At 53.1% G+C, this 20846-nt stretch overlaps 1 protein-coding gene across 30 annotated transcripts in view; it reads left to right on the top strand.

Annotated features, from left to right (window-relative positions):
- NFASC (neurofascin) overlaps positions 1-20846 on the top strand; it is a 178887-nt gene that overhangs the window by 124701 nt on the left and 33340 nt on the right. For 22 of the 30 annotated variants that reach the window (XR_016022777.1, XR_012492907.2, XR_012492906.2 and 19 more), the window contains 17 exons: positions 1659-1770; positions 2404-2588; positions 3814-3945; positions 6268-6411; positions 7019-7130; positions 7473-7639; positions 8198-8345; positions 9588-9712; positions 10560-10604; positions 11823-11924; positions 12206-12403; positions 13128-13198; positions 13974-14196; positions 16284-16399; positions 18079-18283; positions 19444-19566; positions 20643-20816. Coding sequence is in view for 26 of the 30 variants with exons in the window: in XM_019711411.3 (XP_019566970.2) it covers positions 1659-1770; positions 2404-2588; positions 3814-3945; positions 6268-6411; positions 7019-7130; positions 7473-7639; positions 8198-8345; positions 9588-9712; positions 10560-10604; positions 11823-11924; positions 12206-12403; positions 13128-13198; positions 13974-14196; positions 16284-16399; positions 18079-18283; positions 19444-19566; positions 20643-20816 (2382 nt within the window). In the remaining 4 variants the exon portion in view is untranslated. The remainder of the gene's footprint in view (positions 1-1658; positions 1771-2403; positions 2589-3813; positions 3946-6267; positions 6412-7018; positions 7131-7472; positions 7640-8197; positions 8346-9587; positions 9713-10559; positions 10605-11822; positions 11925-12205; positions 12404-13127; positions 13199-13973; positions 14197-16283; positions 16400-18078; positions 18284-19443; positions 19567-20642; positions 20817-20846) is intronic. The other 8 variants (XM_019711426.3, XM_019711425.3, XM_019711424.3 and 5 more) reach the window with 3 other exon arrangements.

Genomic DNA, 20846 nt, shown 5'->3' with positions numbered 1-20846 from the left:
ACTGAGAGCTGGAAGCTACAAGAGTTATAGACAGTAACCAATTAACCACGTAATGGATTAACCCCTTCAGTAGCCACTGTTGTATATGTCTGTGCTGGTGGGACACATGAGGACATCTACAGAAGAAGAAATAACGTGGGGGGTAAACTGTTGCCTTCTTTTTGTTCTCTTCTTCCCTTGAACTCATTCATCCCACAGACATCTATTGAACACTTGCTATGTGCCATATATTGTGCCAGCTGCCTAACTACCTTTGCCTGTTTCATTCTTTTTTCCCCTGACAAAAGGGTAAAACAGATGTAAGCTCTATGAAGTGCACCCCGCCCCCAATGGCTAATGGAAAGAAAAGCTGAGTGCCTCTAGGACAGAACCCCTCTCATCCCACCAGGCACCCGCTAGTCCAACAAGCTCCTTTAGGAGACACCAGTGTCACAGGGACAGAATTTCCCCTGCCACTCTGTCCTCGCTCTGCCAGCACCTATTAACAGCCCAGAAAAATTCCTTTGTTCTCACTGTGGGCATCTCTGAAGGCTCCCAGCTCCTGGAAGCTCTGCTTTCCTTACACCTCTTAACCTCTCCAGCGGAGTGGAAGATCCATTAAGCCCATGAGCAGGCTCAGCTTATATGTTAACTCCTGGTTTACAGTCATGCACCTTTGGACAGGGGTGCCTCTTCCAGTCTCCCTGTGCTTTGGGCTCCTGGTTGCAAACTCCTTGTTCTTCTCCCTTCCATCGTATCCATTTCCACAGAACTATACAAAGAGCTCTGAGGGAGCGAGCAGTGAGGCCCGGGTGAGAGGGCTCCACTCGGCTGTGGTGTGCCCAGACTTGCAGGACCCCTTCCACTGGGAAATAGCCACCCTGACAGTTTCCATCTCTGTGGGCCACCTGGCTTCAAAACCTGTGTGCATGTCATTAACTTCAGACCCCTGGCTGCTCCAGCCTAGTTGAATTGTAGATCTCCTCCTCCATCTTGGCTGTCACTTGCCTCTCACCCCTCCCCCGGTGTCTCACATCCAATTAACACCCTCTTCCCCAGCCCCTTCCAAAGTCATTAGTGAAGAGGCAGAATGGTCTTAGCCCCAGAGTGATTTCCTGTCATCTCTGCTCATTAATTCTCTCCATGTCTTTGCTAAACCATTAATAATGCTTTCTGCATCTCTGATGTTCATCTGGGTCTCTGTGGCTTCATCGTAGCTCGTTGTCTCCAGGGTCCCCAAGAGCAGATTGTCCTGTGGCCCCAGTTCGAGCCTTCTCTTTTTTCCACCGCTGCTGAGATGGCCTCCCTAGGGGCCACTGAATTGGTCTCTGGGGTCCCAACACAAGACACTCAGGGAATAAACCACTCACTGCTCAGGCAGCCTCCTCCCCCGTTTCAGGGAAGGAAGCTGGGCTCCTCTTGGCAGATCCTTTCAGAACTTAAAGCTGCTCACACACATGTGCTGGGGGGGCCGAGGAGCCCCCCGCTTTCTAACACTCTCTCTTAATGATGCCCAGACCTTGGGGCGGTTTCTGCTGGGAGGATCCAGGGCCTGGGGCTTTGAGGGGAAGGGGGGGAGCAGAGGCGTGATGACATTTCTTTCTAGCCTGACAGCTTTGGCCCAGCTGGGTCAGCCCCTGAGCAGGAGGCTTATGCCCGCGTGTTCTATCCTGTTTCAGCCCGAGGAGTTGCAGAAAGAACCCCCAGCTTCATGTATCCCCAGGGCACTGCAAGCAGTCAGATGGTGCTGCGTGGCATGGACCTACTACTGGAGTGTATCGCCTCTGGGGTGTATGTACCGTGTCACCCCCATTTCTGGCCACCCCTCAGGAGGCTGGGGAGGGAGTTTGTGCGTGCTCTGTTCTTGCCACATTTGGGAGTGCAAAAAGAGATGCCGATGGCCCTTCGTGAGGACTTTGCAAATCATAGTCATCTCCGTCCTATCCTGGCCGTCTCTTTGGTAATGAGGAGAGGAGATGGGTGGGCATCCTATACATGTGTTAGAATCTCATGTGATTTTAGGTAAGTCCCTCCAATGCTCCGAGGCTGAGCAATCCCTCTGTATAGGAGAGATCAGCTCTCAGAGGACGTGCATCCTCTAGGGCAGGGGCGTCCAAACTGCGGCCTGCGGGCCAACTGTGGTCCGCAATCCATTGTTAATTGGCCCGCAGCAAATTCCAAAAATATATTTAGTTTACTTAAATAAACCAGGTGAGGCAATACGTACTTCACCGCGAGTGAGTGGCCCGGCTGTTTGTGTATTTTACCGCATATGGCCCTTGGTGAAAACCGTTGAAAACAGTTTGGACAGCCCTGCTCTAGGTCCCAGTACACTTTAAGGACACCTGGGAATCCCGGGCTCCACAGAATAGCGGGGCCGCAGTTTGTGATAAGTCCCTGTTTCCTGCTTGGTCCCTCTTCTAGCCCAACACCAGACATTGCATGGTACAAGAAAGGGGGGGACCTCCCATCTGACAAGGCGAAGTTTGAGAACTTTAACAAGGCCCTACGTATCACCAATGTGTCTGAGGAAGACTCGGGGGAGTATTTCTGCCTGGCCTCCAACAAGATGGGCAGCATCCGGCACACGATCTCGGTGAGAGTAAAGGGTACGTTATGTGTATTTCTCATTATGATGATTTTTGCCAGCCCTAAGCGCCATGACCACCCTTTCCTGTGAGGGTAGCTGGGGACAGGGTGAGTGGGGGAAATTTCCCACACACTGGTTAGTGGCAATAGTAACCTGCCAGGGATGGTGTCACCCCCCTGAATGTGTGTGTGTGTGTGTGTGTGTGTGTGAGAGAGAGAGAGAGAGAGAGAGAGAGAGAGATGTTAAGAGAAGAAGATACACCCAGACCATCACCCAACTGTCCTTGGTGCCCGGGGCTCCCTCAGCACGTGAATTTCGTGGTCTGTTTGGTCCACACCCAGAGCCCTCTCTTTTATTTTGTATTCCTGTTCATAGTGTGTCGTCTTAGCCCTGTGCTGTCTATGTCCTGTGCTTGGTTCTTTTAAAAATGGGAGTCATCTTGGCCCAAATTATTTTTTGAAAAATCACTTCTTTCCCCCCAAAGCATAGCTGGCCCACCTGACCTATTGCAAGCAATAGAACACAACATGCCTTTATGGGTCCCAACCAGAGATGGGGGTACCCCAGTCGCTTCTCTTTCTCAAGCTTTCTTAGCACATGCTCAGTTGACCTTGTGACCTTGCTTTGAGCACTATACTCAAACCAGGGGTTCTTAATCTTTTGGGGAGTAATCAGGATCTTTGAGGATCTGATCCAAAGAACCCTCTTCTCAGAAAAATCCACCTAATCAGATAGTCACAATGTTTTCCAACAATTGAAAGGGGTGGCCAGCTCAGAGCTTCTGCTCTAACCAAAGCTCAGTGCCTAAGAGAATAAATATAAGGCCTTTCCTAAAAGGCCTGATCTTGCAGCAGCAACAACAGAAACCCAGTGCCCACCTTTCCCGGCTCGGGCCCTTGGGTACACATCATGAACATCTATGGACTTCTACAAGCATTCTCCGCCCCGGCCTCCCCTGGGAATTCTGATTCAGTGGCTGTAAGGTGGGCCCTGGCTTCCATGTTTGTTAAAAGCTCTTCAGGGAACTCGAATGAGCAGCCCCAGTTTATAGCTAAAGTGTCTGTGGTGTGAAGCCGACCAAAGGCAGGTTGGAACTGAGTTATCCCATGAGGATGAGCCCTGGGCAGGTGTAAGGGCCTGGGGCTGGCATCCGGGCTCCTGTCTTCCTAGAGGAAGTCCGTCTGGCTTCCTCTGCCTGCCCCGCGCCATCTAACGCCCCTGCCTGTGCTGTCCTTGTCTTCCAGCTGCGCCCTACTGGCTGGACGAACCCAAGAACCTTATCCTGGCCCCTGGCGAGGACGGGAGACTGGTGTGTCGAGCCAGTGGGAACCCCAAGCCCACTGTCCAGTGGATGGTGAATGGGGAGCCTTTGCAATGTGAGTAACGAGCCATCATCTCACCTGACTCTGCTCTTTCTCCCGTCAAAGGCTCCCAATCCTCGTCCCTGTGGGCAGCCCTGGTTGTTCCAGAAGTGAGGGAGCAGCCATCTCCTTGGACATCTCAAGAGGCAGGAAACCTGCACATGTCTGTGTGAGAGAACAGGAGCCTGTGGTTATTTTCCCACATTTAGGGGATTTCTCCTCCCTTGGGTGTTCCATAAAACTCTTCCCTCTAAAAACTGCAGAGCCCATTTCAAGGTCTTGGGTCTGCAGCTGCGTCTCCTGAGATTTGGGGCTCTGCGTGATGTCTGGAACTTGGAAGAGAGAGGAGAGCTCAGTAACCCAGTGTCGTTGGCTGCCCAGGTCCCACTCTCTCTGAGGGCAAAATAAGAGGTGGAGTTATATAATATGAACGATATGGTTGGATATGAAGAACTTCCCATGAGAACAGAGATGCACAGGTGCAGTTATTCAGTGTGCGCGGACCTTGGGGAGATGTAGTCGGGCCTGGATGGCTGGAGTGGGTGAGTCCTAGGCCCCTTCCAGCCAGAGGCCTCGGTTAAGTTTTCACATCATATTTTCTCCAGCAGCATTTACTTTTTTAAATGTCCTGTCATTGCTTTCTCCCCGGGGTCAGAGGAAATGCAAAAGGTGATATCACTCAGGTGGGGCAAAACAAATGGAGAGAACTCAGAGCCAAACTCGAGAGCAGCAAGTGGAGAGGCAGGGAGAAAGGCAGAGAAGTGGGCACCTTTTCAGGTAGTCTTTGTGTTCCAGCCGCTGTGCTAGGTGCTGCATCCCTCTTCTCTCTTTAACCTCACACACTAAAGATGAGAAAATGAGGCTCTGATGGTGCCATGAATTGCCCAGGGTCACAGTGGTGAAGCTGTGGGTGGTTGTGAGGAGGCAGCAAGCCTGCAGCACCCAGTCTGAGCACAGTAATTCCCAGGGATTGTCCGTCCCTGGATACAGGAGAGGCAGGGACATCGCCTGCCCTCTGCCGGTCATTCTCCCTGTCATCACAGCACTTTGGGGACAAGGCAAACAAAGGCACTGAACTTCACAGCACCCTTGAGGAAACGCAGAGCTCCTGGAGAGGTCACCCATCACTTAAGGGGAGTGACTGGGTCCGTGAGAATTGCCAGGCAAGGAGGTGTTCAAGTTGCTGCTGGCATGGCTTTCCTCGTGCCTTTTTGCTGAGTGGGGACTCAGAGAAGCGCGATAGGGATGCTGACCTTGTCTTCATTACCTCCTGCTGATCCCCCAGTTCCGATTCAGGCGCTATCCACTGTGGCGCCCGCAGGGCCAGATCCTGGGTCCCCCCAGGCTGACTGTCGCTGTCGGTCTGAGGGATCCTGCATGAGGTCACAGACCATGGAAGCCAAGTCATGTAGCCCAGTTCAGAAACCTGAGAGAGGAAGGTCATCTTCTGGTGAGGAGAGATGAGAAAAGTGGCAGTTCCTTACATTTCTAGAAAACTTTTATTTGTACAGCTCATTTCTCTTCTCTTAACCTTCCTCAGAGTAAAGGAACCATGGGAGTAACTCTTCTCCAGATGAAGGAAATAAAGCCCAGAATGACTTACTGTTTCGCCCCTGGTCCCAGAGCCACTCCCCAGCCTCTGTTCTCTGCATCTTGGGAGACGCAGCGGTGCTGGGAGAACCGTGGGGGGAATGTTCTCTCTGCGCATAAGATACATTTCTTGGGACAATCAGGTCTTTTTGGCAAATACAGGGACTCGCTCGGTTTTCAGCAGGCACTGACCTTCAGGTGTAAGTTTGTGACCGTCTGCAGAGTGCTCTGCCCAGAGGGTAGGAAGGTGGTAGGCCCCGTCCAGTTGCATATTGCTTTGTTCTTTTCAAAACAAGTATATGCACATTGGATTCAAATAATAGCAACAGTAATAATCAGTATGGGCCAGGCCCTCTGCTAACGACTTTCATATTCATAACAGCTCAGGTCATCCTCATAAAAGCCCCCAGACAGTGACATGTTATTCCTGTTGTACAGACAAGAAACTGGTGCTGGCAGGAATGTGGTTAGTATTCACTCCCCTCTCTGTTGCCACAGCTTATGCTCTCAGCCACACCTGCCCAGCTACTGCATAGGTTGAGCAGGGATTCATATCCCCATTGGACAGACTGAGAAGTAACCGCCAGTAGATTAGATGGTGGGCCCAGCGTCACACAGCCCAGCAGTGGTGGGGCCAGAAGCCTGGTCTGAGGGCCACCCAGTCCTGCTAGGGAGCCCTGGGCAGAGCCCCAGTGCCCTTCACCTGCCTGCCCCGATTCTCACGAGGAGCATCTTTCTTGTCGGTAGCGGCACCACCCAACCCAAACCGTGAGGTGGCCGGGGACACCATCATCTTCCGGGACACGCAGATCAGCAGTAGGGCCGTGTACCAGTGCAACACCTCTAATGAGCATGGCTACCTGCTGGCCAACGCCTTTGTCAGCGTGCTGGGTGAGTGTCCCCTCTGCTCCATGCAGTGCTGCCTCCCTGGGGACTGTCACGTCATGGACGAACTTTCTTCTGCAGAGATCAGCCGGGCTGGCTGGGGAAGCACGGAGACTGAAGATGAGATTTGTGGGAAGGAGGGAGGACTTAAAACCCACAGAGCTGGCTGTGCAGACACAGTGACTTCTGTACTAGAAGTCAGTCTTGGTCCCTTCTTCCCCTGATAAGACAGAGTGGTCCTGTCCCGCCACCTGGGTGTTTCCACACTGACTTCCTGGGTTCTCAGTGGGTCGCAGAGTGGGAAGTGGTTCTGAGGATGTTTGCAGCACTCCCGGAGCAGGGAGCGGGTGGTGGGAGGGGCCAATACAGAGCCTGCTGGGTAATTTGAGGAAACCCTTTGCAGAAGCTGGATTGGTTGTTGAGGGCAGATGGAAAAGCTTCCTCCTTCCTCACCTAACCCTTAGAGGCTTCTTAAAGGAGGAAGGTAGATAAGAGAAGGTATGTTGGCACTTGGAAAGCTTCTGTACAGAGAAGGCATGTGGAGATGAGACGCAGGGGGAAGAAATGGAAGAGTTAGATTCCCCACCCAAGATCGGTTGTCTGGGAATTGCAGATGTACCACCTCGAATGCTGTCACCCCGGAACCAGCTCATTCGGGTGATCCTGTACAACCGGACACGGCTGGACTGCCCCTTCTTTGGGTCCCCCATCCCCACTCTCCGATGGTAAGTTCCAGGAGACCAGGCCTCCCCGACAGGGGTCATCTGCCTCACCGTTCTCATTCCCATAAGTATTCAGCAAGACCTGGGAACCTCAAAGGGTCAAAGCTGGGAGAAAGTTGGCATATCAGCTGGGTGAACACCCTTATTGTGCAGAGAAGGAAATCAAGGCCCAGAGAGGGGCGGAGACTTGCCAGGGCCACCCATTGGTTGGAGGCAGGTCCTCCAAGGATGAGGGCTTCACAGCCCTAAGATGGGGCGCCCTCCACACAGCCTCTCGAGTGGTGACCCCTGCTCCCTTGGCCAGTCCTTCTCAGTATGCTATGTGTTCTGCTGCTCTGTTGTGAGGTTTAAGAATGGGCAAGGAAGCAATCTGGATGGTGGCAACTACCATGTCTATGAGAACGGCAGCCTGGAAATCAAGATGATCCGCAAGGAGGACCAAGGCATCTATACCTGTGTTGCCACCAACATCCTAGGGAAAGCTGAAAACCAGGTCCGCCTGGAGGTCAAAGGTAAAGGAGAGGGTTGGTAGGTGGAGGGTAGGGTGAGGTGGGCAATGGAAGCTAGCTCAAAGTTATCCATGTGCGTTGCTCTCTTTGAAAGTGCACCATTCCTAACATTTAATCCCTAATGGGACCCTCCCTGTGGGTCTGTGTGTCCTTGCAGGGCTTCTGGTTGGCTTGGGTGCTGGGAACCCTGAGTCATTATCAACCTGATCCAAATGGCATTAAGAGGGAAACCGCTACCCACACAAGCCCCCACCCCAGAAATTGCGTCATATCTTCCTGAGCCAGTTATTAGGTTGGTGCAAAAGTAATTGCGGTTTTTGCAATTATTTTTAACCTTTTAAGCTGCTTTTTTTTGTACCAACCTAATAGAAAGGATTTGGGGGTTGTTTACTATTCGGGATCCCTCACACCAGGCCTCCCTCCATTCATATACAACTGAATACTACTTCTGGCATACTTTCTCTGGAATACTGTTCCCTTTGTCTAACCCTGAGGTCACATGTGTCACACGGAGTGTCCCCGTTCGCGGATGCCATGACGAGCACCCGGGTTTCTCCACAGACCCCACCAGGATCTACCGGATGCCTGAGGACCAGGTCGCCAAGAGGGGCACCACAGTGCAGCTGGAGTGTCGCGTGAAGCACGACCCCTCCCTGAAACTCACGGTCTCCTGGCTGAAGGACGACGAACCCCTCTACATCGGGAACAGGTCTCTGCTCCCACCTTCTCTCTTCTGGGGCTACCTTGGGGCCCTCCTTTTCCCCTGGTCTTGGTGACACATTGAAGATCCCAGGGATAGGGAACCTGTGTCCTGTGTGTCACTGAGAAACTGCTGAGGAGGGCGGGACAGCCTCAGTGACGCCCCCTACCTCAGGGGAGACCCTCACCGTGTGCCCTTCGCCCTCTCTCCCATCAGCTCTCTGCGTCTCCCTCCTCTTTTCTCTCCCTCCTCTCTTCCCCACGCCTTTCTCTCTTCACTTCTCTCACTCACTCCTTTTTCTCCTCCTCAGTTTATTTTGACCCCCACCCTTCATCCTCTTTTGCATCACAGCCAGGAGCCCCTCCCCATCTTCAGCCCTGCCTGCAGTGCCCTTGTTGTCCAGCAGAGGGCAGTGTTGGCCTGAAGCGACTATGACCGTGGTGGTTAGTGTGGTTCTCAGCCCTTATTTCACTTGGGATGCTTTTAATAGATCTACGCCATCCCCCTTCCTCAGCCCAGATTCAGATTTAATTGGTGTGGGGGAGGGCCCAGGCACTGATAGTGTCTACATGTCCCTGCAGGTGTTTCTAATGTGCAGTCAAGTTCCAAGCCTCCCTCCCTCTGAGGTTGGCCATAGGTACCAGCTGTTTCTAGAGACCATCTAGTTTTTCGCAGGGGTGCACCCTGCAAGTAGACGAAGGCCTTCTGGTACTCACTTGATGCTAACAGTCTGCCTGCTTTTTGGTGCCCTCCTCCCCCTGTGGACGACAATTCAGAGGAGGCTGGTCACCTGGCCTGAGACCAGGTGCAGTGACTGGTCTGGGCTGAAGACAGAGCTGAAGTACGGGAAGAGGAGGGATCCCCATCTGCCTTTGGCCGGGGGTGGGTCTGTCTGTGCTGATTTGGAAGGGGAGCAGAGCACAAGGAAGAGCCAGACAGTGTGGAATTTAGGGACAGTGAACATGGCTCAGGGCCATGTTAGTCTCACCCACATTCCTTTCCCCTCCATCAAGCACCATAAGTGCTCAAGGTGATGGTGAAGACCCTAACTCTCCCAAGGCATCGTGATGGAGCCTCACGTCCCCTAGGAGGGGCTGTGGCTGCCCAGCCCAGCCTGTGAGGCTTTCTTCCCCCTTTTGACTCACCAGCCTCCTCTAGGGAGAAAGCAGCAGTTCTGCCTGGCGCTCCCCCCATCTCTCTCCTATTGTCTCCCCACTCGCCCTCCTCCCAACTCCTCTGGTGTCTTTGCAGGATGAAGAAGGAAGATGACTCCCTGACCATCTTTGGTGTGGCTGAGCGGGACCAGGGTAGTTACACGTGCTTCGCTAGCACCGAGCTGGACCAGGACCTGGCCAAGGCCCAACTCACTGTGCTAGGTAACTGCTGCTGCCCGTGGCACTGCCCTCGCCTCCCGTCCCCACACCTTTCTGCAGCCAGAGAAGCGGTGGGCCCTGGATGGTTCTGAGGGCAATGCCAGTGGTCAGCTGGCTGGTCAGGTGTGGCCATCTCTGCCATTCGACCTAAGGGTCAGGAAGCTGCTCCTTTCAGAACAAGCTGTGCTGGATGATTTAACTCCTGAGTAGCATCATTAACTCCCCAAATCCTCGGCTGAATGAGAGAGGGAAGGTGGACGGGGGTTCTTGTTGTGGTCATTTTTACCAACTTTACAGCTAACTAAACCACTAAGTCCGTTAAAACGATACATCGATGAAGCAAGACTTAATTTCCTGTTTATCCTTCCAGTACCTATGTTAGCCTTACTCCCCTCCCCTGCTTCTTGATGGGATTTCACAGGATGCTACACACTTAGCAAGATGATCCCATCTCATCGAGGCCGACTGTAAATACTAAGCCCTCCCAAACTCAGGGAAAGTAGCCTCTCGCATCCGGGGAGGCAGATCCGCCGTTGTCCCTCATCACCTCTGTCCTCAGTCTGGGCACCTCACTGCCGTTACTCGTGGTGTGCTCTGTCCCTTCTGCAGTGGGGGTGCACCATCACAATAGATGGAGGCCCAGGCATGATAGTAGTACTGGGACAGGAAAGAGGAAACACAGGAAGGCCTCTCTAAGGGGCGGGGCCTTTTCCTGGAAGGGAGGGTAAAGCTGTGCCAGGAACATGTCACAGAGGCAGCTCTTCCAGCCTCGGCTGCCTATTCCTACCCTCTAGAACACCTCTAACCCTGGATAACCTGCTAACCTGGATAACCCATCTTACCTTTGCAGCTGATCAGACCACTCCAACTAACCGTTTGGCTGCCCTGCCCAAAGGTAATTCACACTAATCGGGACCCTCGCCAAGCCCTCACTAGGCTCGGGGAGGGTGGGTCTATGAGGGGAGTGCACTGCCAGACGACGTGCTGTGTGTGGGCGTGGGTGGCGCTCCCCACTTCCTGCCAGGTCAGCTCCTTCACATGCCCACGTCCCTGAGCATCACAGCCCTGCTTAGGGCTTCCTGCTGCTTTTGCAGGTTGAGCTTGGAGGTCCTTGGCTGCCGTTTCACCCCCATCTCTTACCTCTGGCCACCTCACTGCTCCCGTGGGGGTGGCCTGTTCGTTCCCGCAGCCTGGCCTCAGAAGTGTGGGTGGTGCAGACGAGAGAGCCCCTTGCTGCGAGTTATCTATAGGCCCATGTTTCCTGCAGCCTCTCCACGTCTGCTACTATACACCTATGTACAATCTGCACACACACAAGCGGGCTTATGTGACTCACCTTCCAGATCCTTCCAATAACCAGCCAAAATGTGGAAGTAGCTGGTTCAAGGAGCCAGGAAGGGGAAAAAATCATGCCTACCCCCACCAGCCGGTGGTGGGATGGCTTTATCCTCAGGCACTGACACCCACTAAGGAAATTCAGTGAGACTGGAGCCCCTAAAAGGTGCTGCCCTCATCCCTGTTAAGAAGCCTTCTGGGGCTCCTCTGTCCTTCTGTCCATCACTGACACTTCTCAGCCAAGTCCCCATCTCCTCCCTGGCCTTGTCCTCTTTGTCCCTCCCATTCCCTGAACCTGTCTGCCCTGCTCAGCACTCCAAACACCCTCCTAGGCTCCTGGCCCTCAGAGCCTTGGCACACAGAATAGAAGCTGATTCTCCTGAAAAAATAGAACAAAAGCCCACATTTTCTCACGGGCTTTCCTAAGGGTTATGAATGTGTATCTAGTGAACAGCATTTTCCATATGGTTGTGCTCTAAGACTCCCTGCAGAAATGGGATGGGGCGATCCGAATTCTCTCTGTGCCCTCAATCCTTTGATACTGTCTTGGGGATGGTGGAATTGGGGTCTCCTCTTTGTTCTTCCTTGAACCTCTGAGGGAAGGGTTGTCCCTGTGCTGTGCTGACCCTGCAGGGTAGGCTGGGGATGATACCTGCTGTGGTGACCTCAGCCCGTCAGGGACCTGTCCATGGAACAGTGTCCAGGGCTGGGGCCAGCACGAGAACGGGCTGGCTCTAACTCGAGAGTCCTGCGTGGTGTCTTCTTCCTCTGCTGCCAGGACGGCCAGACCGACCCCGGGACCTGGAGCTCACCGACCTGGCCGAGAGGAGTGTGAGGCTGACCTGGATCCCGGGGGACGATAACAACAGCCCCATCACAGGTCAGCCAGGGGCTTGCACTCCAGTCCTGAAAGGGAGGGTAACAGCCTGGAGGCCCAAGGCCTTGCACTGGCTTTTGGTCCCACTTCTGCCTCACTTGATGTGTTCTCTGGGCTGTTTGCAGAACACATGGAGGCCTTGGTTTCCCTTTCAGGGAATTCTCCCCATGCCTTTGTGTACCCGAGGGAGGTTGTGAAGACTAGTGGAAACCATGAGCGAGTGCTCGTAAGGAAGACGTCTGCTAACAGCAACCAGAACAGCCCTGTCTTTCTTGCCCACTCAGACTATGTTGTCCAGTTTGAAGAAGACCAGTTCCAGCCAGGCATCTGGCATGACCATTCCAAGTTCCCAGGCAGTGTCAACTCAGCCGTCCTCCAGCTGTCCCCGTACGTCAACTACCAGTTCCGGGTGATTGCCGTCAATGAGGTTGGCAGTAGCCACCCCAGCCTGCCCTCCGAGCGCTACAGGACCAGCGGGGCACGTGAGTACTGGAGGGCTACCAGAGACGGCACTGGAACCAGGCACCCTGAATCCAAACTGGGTTCCCCCAGCCCCCAGCCACACGAATTTGGGCAAGTTACTTAACCTCTCCAAGGCTGAAACACAGAATAACAACACCTGCCGGCAGGGGCTCTTGTGAAGATTACATTTGAAAATGCAATTCCGGTACTTACCATGATGCCTGGCATATAGTAAGCACTCAGTATGTTAACTGTCATTTTTATCATTACTATTATTAATAATTCTTAATGATCTGCTTTAAAGGGAAGAGCTGTGGCAAAGACTTACAATACAAATATGTAATCAGATTTCTTTTCCTGGGTAGTATTTAGATTTCTAAAATTACACCAGCTTGTTGCATCCTCCAAAATGTTGAATGCTCGGGATAAATCAGCCTGGTATTAAATGTATTTAGTGGCTCATTCATGAAGTTGAGTTGGCTGTATGACCATCTAAAGCCTCATGATAAATCCTGTCTGGTAAGGGATTAAAATTCAAAAGAAATTAGCTCTGCTGTCAGGGGTGTTTAAATCTTAGCTAGGAAGGCATGTCACACACATGAGAAACAGCAGAGCGAGTTCATGGACAGAGATGCTGAGGAAAAGCATAGAAGGGACCGGTTGGAGGGGACGGGACAGAGGTTGCTCACCGCGCCCTGGTCAGGCATAAATTGGACTTCAACTTTGTGTCACATTGGGTTCTAGCCCCTGAGTCCAATCCCAGCGACGTGAAGGGAGAGGGGACCAGAAAGAACAACATGGAGATCACGTGGACGGTAAGAGTCCCTCCCAGCCACACCTTGAGGGGCGGCAGTGTGCACCTGGGAGCCCTCGCCCTCTACCCACCAAGGCCACAGAGTGGCTCAGAGTGTCAGGCTGGTTTGGTGGCCACTCGTCTGTGCTGGGCATCCAGAAACCAAACAGCAAGACTTAAGACAGGAGAGAGGGCAGAGGTGACTGAAGAACACAGACTGGCCGTCTGGCAAAATCACGGAACCAGCAAAATAAAGCAGTTCTTTAGAAGAAGGAGGGATTGAGGTTAGACTTGGGGAACAGTTTCTCATAAACACCAGTCCTTGCTTTTGTGTTCGGGGTTCATTCACTGGAGATTGTTGGGAGTGAGGAGACACGCGTGGATTTGATAGAACTAAAGTCGGTTCTGGAATTTTGAGTTCATTGGCAGGAGGCACACAGTGGCTAAAGCAGAACTCATGTCTTTCCAACTTTGGAGAATATTATATTATCGTCCATATTTTCTGGTTGCTGTCATGGGAAAGAGTCCTGTCGAAAATAAAGCTTTCACTCCCTATGCACTTGTAAATGTGGGAGTCACAGTGACTAGGTCTTGGGTGACGCCTTTGTCCCAGAAAATCTGTGTGCTGCTGGGTTCACAGAGCTCTGGACTCTTGGAGGACCCAGCAGGGGAGGCGGGCTGTCCAGTGTTGGGCAGACTGGGGAGGGGTGCCCGGAGTAGATAGAGTGCGAGCTACGGGTGGGTCTGGGCTCCCCTCCTGTCCCCTCCACGCCTGCCCTCTGTCTCTCCCTGCACAGCCCATGAATGCCACCTCCGCCTTTGGCCCCAACCTGCGATACATCGTCAAGTGGCGGCGGAGAGAGACTCGAGAGACCTGGAACAATGTCACAGTGTGGGGCTCCCGCTATGTCGTGGGGCAGACTCCTGTCTATGTGCCCTATGAGATCCGAGTCCAGGCCGAAAATGACTTTGGGAAGGGCCCTGAGCCAGACACTATCATCGGTTACTCTGGAGAAGATTGTGAGTACCTTCTCCTGTCCCCCACCCAGAACCCTCCTGGCAGGGCTGCATAAGACCACACTCACAGACCAGGAACCCTGGGGTGGGTCGTGGGACTTCCAAGAACATCCTGGCAGAACAGCCACTTGCCAGGAAAGAGAAACCCCATGCAGTGAACCAGATAATGACAGGCTCCTGGTACTGTCAGGAGCAGAAATATTAACCTCTGAACACAAGTTAGAATCCCTGAACATCATCACCTTGTCCAATGCTCCCCTTTTATGGATGTGAAAACTGAGACCCTGCAAGGAAAACCCTTGCCAGTGTTACTCAAGAGCAAATGTCAGGCTAGAAAATATTAGGTAGGTGCAAAAGGAATTGCGGTTTAAAAGGTTAAAAATAACTGCAAAAACCACAATTACTTTTGCACCAACCTAGTAGAACCCAGGCCTTTGGATGGACCTTATTGCCAGTCCTTGCTAGCACCAAGAAAGACTCGGGACTGTCCATCCCAAAGAGCCATAATTAGACTCCTCTACAGGAAGCAGGGCCACAGGCCAGACTCCCCCCCAGGCTCCCCAGGGGAAGCCTTTGGAATGAGAAGGTCTGCAGAGCCCCAGACTGGAAGCGCCCAGACCAGCCACCTGCCAGCATTCCCAGTGATGCTCTTGCCCTCGGCACTGAACATAAAAAGAGAAGTTCTTTGGAGGCTTGCGCTGGGTGAATCAACAAGGTTTTAGACATATGTGTGGAAATACATGCCTGGCTTCCCAGATGTGGTGCCCTTTTTGTCCCCAGCACATAATCCAGTATGCTGCTGAGCAAGAAGGAAGGTCGGTGGAGCCTGTCCTGGTCAGGGTGATCCGAACCCCAGTGGGTCTGGGTCTGATCTAAGAAGAGATCACAGGGTGACCAAAAAGAAGGGGGAGGCGGAGAGTCACAGGGGCAATGCTGGGGTCAAGACGAGGCCAGTAGTGTTCACAAAGGGGAGGTGGGAAGAAGTGAGGGTTGGGCCCTGTGCCCTACTTTCCTGGAGTGATTATGGCTTGGACCTACTTGGGAGATCAGCACAGGGGGTCATTCTGTCCATCTCACTGCTCACCTGCATGGTGGCAGACACCTCTGGACAGCAGACCAGTGGGAGCTACTGGATGGTAAGTGTGGAATGGGCAGCGTCTGGTCATGAACTTCACAGCTGCCCCACAGTTCCTATTGCATCTGTCTACCCTGTGCTCTGATGGAGCGGAGGGGATGGGGCAGAACTGCTTCTGCAGCAGAGTGGGAAAAATGGGTATAAGAATCTGTTAAGGGGGAGGGAATGGCCCTCCCTTTCCAGGTAGTCATGCAGAGGGCATCTGCAGTCTGTGGGTAATGTTTGCTATAGGGTATTGACAGGAAACAAATGCCACTCAAAGGAGACTGTTTCTAATGTGAGGACAGGGAGAGAAAACAGCAAGATAGGGTAAATGACCAGGAGGCTAGCCACAGCAGGACACCATTATATCACTCTAGCCTAAGAGGGGCAGGGGACAGGTGAGTCACCACAGCCAGTGAGGGCCACCTACAGGAGCCATGGCCTTGAGTAGAAGAATGCAATGTTGTTAACCCTCAGCCCCACAAAGAGGCAGCTGAGGAATAGATACCCACCTATTCTATTGAGTGGGAATAGATACCCACTCTCTCTACTCCTGCCCAAGGATCTCCTGTTGGTGCCTCCTACTGGGCAAATCCACCCAGAAACCTGAAAAAAAGGGAGCCCAGCTGCTACAGTCCAGAAAGGGCAGCCTCCCGGGACATGAAGCCGGGTAGGGAAGGGTGGAGCGTGGAGTAGAGGCGTAAACAGACTGCCCTGCTCATGAGGGTAGCAAATTATTGCCTTATAAATGCGTATAAGAGCCCTCCCGCCTGGAGTGCCACCCTATGGTCCTGCACCTTCCCACACCACTCCAAGCACAGTCTGATGGAGGAGACATAGCCCCTGCCCTCACGGAGTGTCCAGGGTCCCGAGTGGGGGGGAGACACGGGCAGCAGAGAACAAGCTGTGGGGAACCTGGGGTCGGGGCCCGGCCCTCCTGACATAACCCGCTCTCTGTCCCAACACGTTGCAGATCCCAGGGCTGCACCCACTGACGTTAAAATCCGAGTCCTGAACAGCACAGCCATCAGCCTTCAGTGGAACCGCGTCTACTCCGACACGGTCCAGGGCCAACTCAGAGAGTACCGAGTGAGAAGCCAGCTCCCAGCCCCGCCTAACCACCCAGCTCACTAACCAGGGCAAGGCGGCAGCAAAGGCAGGCCAGGAGATGTGTGGAAGGGGCCTTAGGGGTAGCTGTCGAATTCCAGAATTCATTCAAGAAGGTGAAGTCTAGGTTTGGCTGCTCAGAATTATATTCAAAACATATACACTCAGCCACACACACCCAGCTGTGTTCCGCGGCAGAGGCGCTGAGAGATGCTGCTTGGCAGAAAACCATGAGGGTGGGGTGGGTTTGGGTGGACGTTGCAGAGCACACCATGCGTACAATGCGTGTGTGAGTGGTGGATACATGCGCATCTTCAGAAGCTCTGTTGCAGCACCGCTGAGCTCCTACTGGCCCCCGCTGGGCTGCTTGCCTCACCCAGTCTTATTTTGTGAAGCCCCGACTAAAAGGTGGGGCCACTAAAAGGGTACAGAGGCCTTCCCTGTTGTCACCGCCAGCTGTGGGTTATCCAGCAGGTGGATTGTCCAGGCCTCAGCTTCTCTTGGTCTTCTGCCTGTGTGCGGTTTCTACTCAGTTTGCTCTCCTCTGAAAGGGTGAGCAGAGGAGGGGAAGGGCAGAGAAAACCCAGGGTATGCAAGGCTCTCCCTATGAGTAGCTCTGTTTAAAAGTTGCCTCGGAAGCGAGGGAGGCTCTAGCCATTGGATAACACAGGTTCTGCAACCCCAGAGGCCCCGAGAGTTGGCTGATCAATAATGAGGGGCAGAATGAAGGGGGTCAGTCTCTTCTTGGAAATGGATTTGGTAAGTGGGGGCGGCAGGCAGGACGCTGTGTACACTTGAATGAGCTCTTCTCTAATACTTGGCTTGCACCCTTAACCTACTTACCTGGAGACATTTCTGGCTAAAAGGTCCCATTGGGTCCTCCTCTGAAGTCTGGACGTCCTCTCACTTTGTCATTTGAGGTCTGGGTGATGCGGGTGTGGCAGCCTTACCTGGAGCTTCTTACCCACTGCTAATCACACCTTGTGTCACAAACTCTCTCAACTGCGCCTGTGACACTACCACCTCCCATAGGCCGTCCGATCCAGCCAAGCTCTTGCCACCATCTCAGTGACTTGGGCATGTATGTGTCCCATTCTAAAGGTCTTCAAACAATATTAAAAGAAACCATTTGACTTCAAAGGATTATATCAACCCTTTCTCATACTCAGACTTCTGGGGGTAACCCTCTACTTGTCAACTCCTGTCTGCCGCCAACTCCTGTCTTAAACTATACTAATCTAACTCAAGGGGGTAGGGTCTTTGAGCATAGGACAGAGCTTTCCATGCCTGGACCCTTGGCTCATATTTGTGGTCTTGGCCCAGACTCCCTGAGCAGCCTGTTTCCCAGCATGGAAATCAGGTTCATGACGGAGAAGCTCAGCTGTCAGTCTGGCCAGCTGGCCTGTTCTCGGCAGAGGTGACACGGCTCAGAACATGATTGAAGCCTAAAACCCTATTCCTTGTTTGACATCGGCTCATACTCACTAGTGGCTGATGAATGAGGCTGTACGGACACTCCCCCAGCCTTGCGTGGGACTGATGAGTTCATTTGGGATCTGGAGCATGTGGCAAGCAAAGGGAAGACTGGTCACTACCACCACCACTAACAACTAACCCGGCCGTGCCTGACCGTCCCCTCACCGCCTGCCTCTGTCCTGAAGGCCTACTACTGGAGGGAGAGCAGTTTACTGAAGAACCTGTGGGTGTCTCAGAAGAGACAGCAAGCCAGCTTCCCTGGTGACCGCCTCCGGGGCGTGGTGTCCCGCCTCTTTCCCTACAGTAACTACAAACTGGAGATGGTTGTGGTCAATGGGAGAGGCGATGGGCCTCGCAGTGAGACCAAGGAGTTCACCACCCCAGAAGGAGGTAGGTCTGACCTGCAGCTCTTCAGGGTGGGCAGGACCAGGGTAGGCATCCAGGTGGGCCTGGAGCAGCTCCAGTGTGGCTTGGCATGGACTGCACACGATGACCTCTGCATCACCTCGAATTGATGACCTGTGAGCTGAGCAGCTCCCACCATTCCCACAGAGCACTCTGTCACCTGGGTGGCCTGCCCTCACAGGAGACTGTACGTCACTAGAAGTCCTGAGTGGTCGATGGCATTGTATGCAGGCTGACCCCCAGGGCACTGCGGGAGCCTCCTGAGGCTGAAGCACAGTCACCTTGACCACCTAGAGGAATTTAGTCTGTTTACCAGCACCAAGGACCTACAGAGCTCTCACCACTGCAGTCAAGAAGCTTTCGCTGAACTTGCCGGCCGTGGGCACAGTGGCCCTGCAGACGGACACCTGCCTTCTGCATGTTCACAGGCCCTGGTCCTGGGAGGCAGACTCCGGCCAAGTCCCAGTTCATCTCCTGTTCTCTCTTAGACAGCTTGGCACTTGCTTTGCCCACTTCTGTTTCTCCTCCCTCCCTTCTTAACTGTTATTTTCCCCATTTTTCTTCTTCCTCCTCTCTCCTCTCCTCTCCTCTGTTCTTCCTCTTGTTTTCTTTATTCCCGTCTTTCCCTGCCCTTTGTCTTGGTTTTCGTCATCAGCCTCTCCCCAGCGCTCCCGCTCCTCATGCCCTGTGCGCGTGCTCCATCTTGGCTTTCTTTCTCCTCCCCCTGAACCCAGCACCCTCAGCTCAGAGGCCTGGGCCTGCTGCCTGGACCTGAGGGTGAGAATCCTTGTCTGAGGCTCGGGAGCTGCAGCCTCTGTAGGAAACAGTTGGTTCCCTGCCTGGGACTGGCTCTGCCCCACATGGAGGTGTCTTTGCAGGGTCAGAGCCTAACGTGCCGAATCCAGGGTAGTTGCTAAAGGAACACTTGATTTATTTCTTCCATTCAACACCCTGAGCCAACCTTGTCCTGAACTGGGGGAAACGCCATCCAGGATGGGCGGTGGGCTCTGGCTTAGCAGCAGTCCAGCATGGTGACTGCCTGAGGTCAATGCCTTCATACTTGTGCTTTGTTTTTTGTGTTTTCCTCATCCCGCCCACTCCCCTCCTCTCCTCCTCCTCGCCCCACTCTCTCCTCCTTCCCCAAGTACCCAGCGCCCCCAGGCGTTTCCGAGTCCGGCAGCCCAACCTGGACATAATCAACCTGGAATGGGACCACCCGGAGCACCCGAATGGGATCCTGATCGGATATTCTCTCAGATACGTGGCCTGTACGTTCCGCCCCACTTTCTCTTAGATAATCTGGGCATCAGAAAGCCCATTCTCACCGCCTTTCCTAAGGAACCAAGGTAGAGAGCCTGTGGTGCAGAGGGTATTGTGAGGGATGGAGGGGCGAAGGGAAAAGTTCCCCACAGGATTGTGAGACCCAGTCCCTGCCCTCCGGACACAGCTCCTCCTGCAGGGAGCTTCTGGTTGGCAGGGTGAGACAAAGGGAACTCCTGGCCTAAGAAGGAATTTCGCACCCGCCCTCAGGGATCTTACAGTCTCCAACACCTACAAGTCTAGGAGAGAGAGTTCCTTACCTGACAGAACATCCATCAGATGAGATAGACAATACTTGCACAGGAATCCACACAACACTCGGGGACAACAAGGTGTCATTTGTGGTAAGGCAGCTAGCTGTATGTAGAGCTGCCAAGAACTTGGAGTGACGCAATCAGGAGCCTGGGACCTCACCTTAGGAGCTCAGCGTCACCATGCAGGGACAGGTGTGTCATTACATTTGACAAACAAGCCTTCTAAAGTAGGTGATGTTGTACTTCATTGGGAAGCTCAAGGGGCTGGGCGTCGTGTTAACAATGTTAATACCAACTGTGTGCTTGTATGCTGTGCCATCTTGATCTCTGGAGCTGACCTTCCCCCTTTGAAGTACATTGAATAGGCCTTTTCCAAAGGAGGCATTAACCATCAAAACCTCGAGTGGGTTTGCCCTAGTTCTGTTTGAAAGGAAAAAAGGAACTCAAAAGTTTTGTCCTTGTTAAAAAGGCTTGGGGATTATAAATTGAGTCTTTCAAAATTAGCTTCATAACTTTGCAGTGAGCTAAAGATAACAGTATCAGTGAGACAGTATTGACCTGATGTGTCATCGTAAAGCCTGGAAGGAGTTCTTGCTGACCACTCCACCTTTAAGCCAAGTCTCCCATCCCCGAAGTCTTCAAGTACATGGGACAGGTTGCACTGTATCCCTTTCCAGCAGTCGAGAAGGCTTGCTCCTTCCGCTGCAGATTATATAACCCGTCACGGTAACGTTGCTAAAGTTCATTTCCACTTACCTATCTCTCCCCAGTTAATGGAACCAAAGTAGGAAAGCAGATAGTGGAGAACTTCTCTCCCAATCAGACCAAGTTCACGGTGCAAAGAGCAGATCCTGTGTCGCGCTACCGCTTCACCCTGAGCGCCAGGACGCAGGTGGGCTCTGGGGAAGCTGTCACGGAGGAGTCGCCAGCACCCCCTAATGAAGGTAGGTGCATTGCAGCAGCCTCAGGGGTGA

This window comes from Rhinolophus sinicus, chromosome 11, assembly GCF_057876585.1.
Source record: "Rhinolophus sinicus isolate RSI-liver-muscle chromosome 11, RSI-T2T, whole genome shotgun sequence".
NCBI classification, from domain to species: Eukaryota; Metazoa; Chordata; class Mammalia; order Chiroptera; family Rhinolophidae; genus Rhinolophus; species Rhinolophus sinicus.
The sequence above is the reverse complement of the archived record's forward strand: the minus strand, read 5'-3'. Positions and strand labels throughout refer to the sequence as shown.